The sequence below is a fragment of the Zea mays genome, chromosome 1, assembly GCF_902167145.1.
Source record: "Zea mays cultivar B73 chromosome 1, Zm-B73-REFERENCE-NAM-5.0, whole genome shotgun sequence".
In the NCBI taxonomy this organism is placed as follows: Eukaryota; Viridiplantae; Streptophyta; class Magnoliopsida; order Poales; family Poaceae; genus Zea; species Zea mays.
Genome location: NC_050096.1, coordinates 15,657,838 through 15,664,034, shown reverse-complemented (window position 1 = coordinate 15,664,034; position 6,197 = coordinate 15,657,838). Strand labels below are relative to the sequence as shown.

Genomic DNA, 6,197 nt, shown 5'->3' with positions numbered 1-6,197 from the left:
CTAAGCGTAGATGGCAGGGAAGTAAAAAATGTGTGTTCTGTGATTCGAATGAATCTATACAACACTTGTTTTTTAAATGTCATTACGCTAGATTCTTTTGGAGGCTTTTATATTGGTGTTTTGGTCTAAGTACCCCGAGATCATTTAAACATATTTTTGGATCTTGGTTGCATGGGGTGCACCTCAAAGTTAAAAATTTGATTATTACAGGTGTTGCAGCTTTATGTTGGGCTATCTGGATAAGTCGGAATGACTTAGTGTTTAACAAAACCCCGATGGTTACTTATTTGCAGGTTCTGTTTCGGGCGACCCATTGGCTTAGGTTTTGGGGATATTTGCAGAGGGTTGAAGACCAGGAGATAATCAAGAAGACGTGTCGACGGATCGAAGTCGCATCTATGCAATTTTTTCTTATTTTGGTTGGAGTTTTACGAACAGGATTATATATTGAGGTTATAGTATGTCTGTTGAGTGTCGTGTTTATTTTAATGTTTATGGTGTAAGATTGCACTCTATGTTGGGAGTGTTGATCTTTTAATGCTACTTTGTTTGTAAGGTTGTACCCTCCTTTCATAGAGGACAAAGCCGGGACCTGGTTTCCATTATCTAAAAAAATGTTAGTTCAAAAATGAATAAGAATAGGGTTCGACCCTAATCCAATGACCCTTGTAAAATCTAAAGCCCATTACCCCTAGGTGGAGCCTCTGATTAGTTATAGATTTGCATTATGGGCCTCGTCCAACCAAACGCAAGTAACGGTTCTCTCTGTTCCTGATTTGATTACGTTACAAAACGCTGAACCAAACACTAAATACATCTGATCTAACAATAACCTATATTTGGTAATACGGTGCTAATACACAATTATAAAGTGGGGACAATAAGCTGCCTTCAAGCAAACATCATGCATTCATTGGGGGCAGTACTCAGCTTCAAAGTGCAACAACTTCCCAGTGGCCTCATAACTGTTGACTCATTGCCTCAGGATCCTCGCCAGGAACTTCAGCAAAGCAAACAGGGCATACCTGCGAAAGGAATGTAGTTTTCTTAAGCGAAAGAAGCACACGAAAGAAATTAAAACCAGGGTAACGCCAATATTTGGTTGCTGACCTTGTTTATGCCAAGCCATCTTGTCACGCAGCTGGCATGGTATACATGCTTGCATGGAAGTGTCATCTGCAAATTTCCTCTCCTGTACTCCATTTGGCAAATCACACACCTGTCACCAGAAGGCAAGTCCTGCGGTTAACTTCATGTCCATTCAAGAAGCCATACAATTGCATAAGCTGATAGCCTGATACACTATGGTAAGCAAAGATCATAGTGTCAAATCAACATATGTTGATGCGGCATGATTAACTGGAAGCAGCATGTTTTCATTGCATTCTCTTGTGTAGACATCCATAAAAAAAGATTATAATCTGACCTCTCACGGCGTGTTTTCTTCCTTGAAAAAAACCCACACTTATACTTCGTGACAGGAAGCGATGAAATGCGTTCTTGGGAGAGACCACGGCTCTGGGTTCCAACTGCCTCACCCAAATCCAACAGTTCCTAGTCAACAAAACCTTATTAGTAACAGAGTTTTCAAAGTAATAAAATAAAACAAGAGAACAAAATTGATTCTGCACAAAAGAAATGAAAGAGTTGAAGAACTTAGGCAGAGAACGTTATCAGAAATATAGCTCAACCATTGACACCATGCTGTTATATCAACGGTTCCATTGCATGAACTAAGAGAAACCACCCATTTAGGCAATTCTGACGAGGAGTTTTTCAGATAAACAAACCAAAAAATTCATATATAACTGTTCAATTAAGAACTTCAAATGCCTTTTCACCTTAAACATTAAGCAATAAAGAGGGTTTGGGAAAGTTTATCAATAAAGACCAGCCAGGGATCATGTCCCATACAACCATACTGGCTACTAGACACTGCTTTGTTTCATATTTCCACATACAAATAAACAGATTTGGCAACTACTGGTTCACATCCATCCATATAACTCCCCTCAATTCTTACTTGAGTTATAAAGGATAAAGCCCCATACAATGCACACACAAAGAAAATTATCTGGGTCAAGCAAAAATTTCATAGGAAATTAAAAAAGTGCATAAACTGGTGATCCCACTGAACCTGAAAATAGCTGACAGTGATACTAACTAATAAGGGATATATACGATGTCATTTGAAATTGTTAAAGTAACATTGTCAAAAGGCAACCATAGTAAGCAATTAAGAAAACAAAGTAGTTGGAAGTGTAGTGTGGAGCCATAGTCTCCATTTCATGGAGCATTTGATTATAAATTGCTCATGGAAGCGCCCAAATGAAACTACACTCCTTGACCAACACAATAATGCATGGTATAACCTATAGTGTCTTGCCTATGCAGCTAAGAGTACAGGTCTAAAGCACAAGCAATAAATACAACAGTACATAATAAAAGTGTCTGGTGTACCTTAGATAACCATGACAAGACCATGGAAAAAAAGACTGATGCAAGGGTGTCACTAACCTCATATGTCATATTATCAGGCTCAATGTTATCTTGCCAAACAACCTACAAACATAATAACAATTTTCAGTGAAGCAACTGGAAATAACAGACATCTGCAGCAGACAGCACAAATGTGATCTTACGTAACATATGTGCAATAAACTGCAGCAAACATGTTTCAGTGCTTATCAATGATCAGTAGCTGCGAAAGAACCTCTAGCTGAGTTGGTTAGGTGGTCTGAGTAGCCCTCCTTAGGTCCTGAATTCGACTCATGGGAGCGAATTTCAGGTCGTAGTTAAAAAATCACCTCGTTTGTCCCACTTCAAAGCAGAGGTCTAAGGCCCGTCTCGGTCGTGGTCGTTCTCACGTGGGCTACGGTGCCGTTGTGTATGGGTGGAGCGTAGGGGTTCGAGGGTTTTCTTGACCTATGTGACAAGGTCTTCTTCTTAATACAATAAGAAGGGGCTATCTTACCCCCTACAGTTCGAGGTTTTTTTTAATGAACAATAACTGGACATTGAGTTGAAAGCATAATTGCACGACATCTATACCCAAAAAATACAAAAGCCTTTTTTCTTAGACCATGTCCAACAGTTCACCTAAATAGTCACTCAAAACACTGTTTTGCACTGTAGACTGCACTGTTTGTAAAATAGAGTTTGAATATGGGTATGTGGATGGGTAAGCTGCTAGAGATAGCCTTAGTGGACATACAGGTCGACTTTGAATCAGACACATATGAAATGAAGCGACATAACAACAAAAGAGAAGAAGAATCTGTACTGTAAGGGGAAAATATCCCATTCCTTGCAGGAAAAGTGCTTATCAGGTCAAAGGTAACCATGCTCAAAATATACATTTACCTGAGGACTACCTGGACTTTGGTGTACCTGTTGGATGCCTGTAAAAGGACAGCATAAGAATACAAGGTAAAGATGGATTAGTAAGTTATTGTTAAGCAGTATGTGCAAAACGAAAAATAATTCTAAGAAACTGAAAGTTGGACTGCCTGACTTCAAGGAAAAAATATATTTAACTCTTATGACTTGTTAGTGAATGTTAATGCAACAATCAAATTCACAAAGAGGTCTCACTTTATGCATGCCTACGCCTAGAATTTTTCTAAGCTTGTCATAAAAAATTTATCAGATGATTCCGACATGTATAAGTATGGTTGAAACTTGAAACAATTGTAATCTCTACACTCTTATCAGTATAATGGCCAAGGATGTCTATTTTACAGCCAAAAATCTATAGAGAACAAATGGGTCCTAATCAGACAAAATTGATGGCCAACACTACAAAACTTTTTGTGTCATAAGACACTGGGGGGCGAATGAAAAATGTCGTCATATTGGCAGAGACATTAGAGTTGCATGATTATACAACTATGCATATTTGTTAACTACCTTGATCGCAAACATTACTCATGAAAACTCTGGCATCACATGTGTCTGCAATATGATGACTGCAATATGTTCAGCCCAACAGTACAGGGCCACTGATATAAGGATAGCAAAAGCAGATTAACGAGAGTAAGGTTTAATTCCCAAGTGAGAATGTGTAGCATTATCCCATATTCTGTGCCCCCACCATCTAATATGAGATCCCCAAAATAACCTTTGCACTATTTAAGACCATTGTACATTGGTAGCGAAGGAAGTGATAGTGATAAATTGAGTGGATCACCTTACATTCTTAGCAACTTAACCAGAGTTTAGTGATAGTTCCCAAGCGATATAATTTTCAGGACCTGTGTTTTCGAACTTACATTCCTTGTTAATAGTATTTGTCGTTGTGTGGGGAGCTTCACCACCCTGCAGGACAACATTGGCAGAATCAACATTGTTTACAGGTGTAGTGTTATCCCATATTCTGCGCCCACCATCCGCTCTACGCATGTAATCGTCTATGTCATAGACATGAGCATAACTGTAATAGTTCCCAGGACCAGAGTATCCATACTTGTACGAGTTTGTATGCATCATTGCCCAGTATGGATTACCCTGCACAGTAGTAGCAAACTTTGTGAATCAAAGCAGACAATGATAAGGAAATAAAGAATTGAAAGCTGAGGCAGTCAATTCCAGCCATCTGGATTTTGCCTTTTTCTTCCTGAGAGTTCAGTGCTATGCCAAAAGTAATTTCAGAGATGTAGCAAAACACAGGTGACAAAATAAAAGTTTACAGGTAAGGTCATAATGAGTTGGGATTGACGGCTGCTGTATAAGATTATTTGAGAACATGGCAGTTATGTTTTGCATACCTGATCTTGAAAGCCATCCGTGAGAGCAAAGTCAGCATGAGCATAAGTGAGACCCTCAAAGAAATCCATGAAGCTCTCGGTGATTGTGTATGGAAATCCAGTGTTTATGTAGTGGAGTTCCATTTGTCGACTACTGTTCATTCCTTATGATGAAACATGAACCTAACAGAAATCAACCAATCAAAGCTGTGTTAAACTTCGTCCCATGAAAGTAGAAATCAGAAGAAAAAATCCGATGTGTATCAAGTGCTGGCATTGCTCTATAACATTTCATTATGATGCAATCAAAGCATAGCTGCAGCACAAAACAGTATAGTGATTGTACGGACTGCGAAATTTGCGCGCTAACCTCTAAACTGAACCGGATGTGCAACAAAGATGTTAAGCAATACTACAGATCTTGCTTACTGAACCTTAATAAAAGATACATCACAGATGTGTTATTTTGCAACCTGACATTAGCATTGATGAATAAGACAGCAGCCAAATTACCATCGTACCGCAAAATGATCTAATAGAGGTGGCCCATTTTGGCGCCACTGATACAATGCGCATTCTCATCAAAGCGGAGGACTAGGAACACACTGCAGTACTGCACGAATGAATGGGTAACCCACAAAAGAAGAGAACATAACGGTTAAGGTGAACCGCCTGAAAAAATGGAAAAGACTGGCGTTGGCACTCCATTAACATAACATGTAACAGCAACCAAATCACAGGAAAAATGGAAAAGGTCGGAGTTTGCATCCCCGAACATTTCGGTTGCTCACATCAGGCAAAGTGACAAATAGGAGACTCAAACAAGAACAAAAGAACGAAGCAAAGCTGGAGCTAAAATACTAAAAAATATGCAAGTCGGGGCAGATCTCCACCTCTGGTACCAACAGTTGGGCTAAGGAGGCAAGCAATGACTGCGTGAAAGAGAAGGATTGGAGGTGGTCTGCTTCCGCGGATGGAGATGTAGAGGTCGGAGATGCGGAGGGCGCGGCGAACAGTGGCTCCAGGTGGCGCGTGGCACAGAAGGCGTGGAACTCGCGGGAGACGTGGGTGCGCGGCACGCCGCGAAAGCGCGAACCGCGACGTCGTCAGGTGGGAGGACGATGAGGCGAACTGCTTCCCGCGTCGACGAGGTGGTGGAGGGTGGCCAAGGTGAATTTGGGGGACGGGCGAGAATGCAGGAGCAGGAGGAGGACGAGGTGGAGAAGAACTGGGATGGAGTTCGGAGCTTTGGCTGATATCATAGGATACCAGGAGTGCAATGGCAGGCAAATGGTGCCATAGGTGGGGACAGGTTTGAGAGAGATGAGAAGTGGTTTTTTTTTCTACATAATTTATTTTTTGGTATTTTAAATTGGTGCCCTCAGTTTTGGTGGTACGCTCACCTATAGCTTTAGTATTTTTTTTCTCAGCTGTGCCCTTTCAGTGCTATAG

The 6,197-nt window shown here is 40.6% G+C and overlaps 1 protein-coding gene across 2 annotated transcripts; it reads right to left on the bottom strand.

Moving 5' to 3' along the window:
• Nucleotides 1-629: 629 nt before the first annotated feature.
• LOC103631781 (E3 ubiquitin ligase BIG BROTHER-like) lies at nucleotides 630-5,924 on the bottom strand. Of its 2 annotated transcripts, none has more exons than XM_020539712.3 (8): nucleotides 5,267-5,582; nucleotides 4,767-4,928; nucleotides 4,272-4,506; nucleotides 3,364-3,401; nucleotides 2,518-2,562; nucleotides 1,427-1,554; nucleotides 1,111-1,219; nucleotides 630-1,025 (listed from the first exon to the last, which is right to left on the bottom strand). In XM_020539712.3, the coding sequence occupies exons 2-8, from the start codon at nucleotides 4,905-4,907 to the stop codon at nucleotides 960-962; spliced, it is 762 nt and encodes a 253-aa protein (XP_020395301.1). In that variant the 5' UTR covers nucleotides 4,908-4,928; nucleotides 5,267-5,582; the 3' UTR covers nucleotides 630-959. The 2 variants fall into 2 exon arrangements, with proteins under 2 accessions (XP_020395301.1, NP_001306652.1); NM_001319723.1 differs by lacking the exon at nucleotides 5,267-5,582 and adding an exon at nucleotides 5,639-5,924 and having other exon boundaries at nucleotides 688-1,025.
• Between the last annotated feature and the right edge of the window lie 273 nt (nucleotides 5,925-6,197).

Bases quoted from the DNA above. Each gene is read 5' to 3' on its own strand.
- LOC103631781 (NM_001319723.1), bottom strand. From the start codon at position 4,907: ATGAACAGTAGTCGACAAATGGAACTCCACTACATAAACACTGGATTT. The intron at 2,563-3,363 runs GTAAATGTATAT...TTATGTTTGTAG, and splicing joins AAAGTCCAGGTAGTCCTCAG to GTTGTTTGGCAAGATAACAT. The intron at 1,555-2,517 runs GTTAGTGACACC...TTTGTTGACTAG, and splicing joins CTGATAATATGACATATGAG to GAACTGTTGGATTTGGGTGA.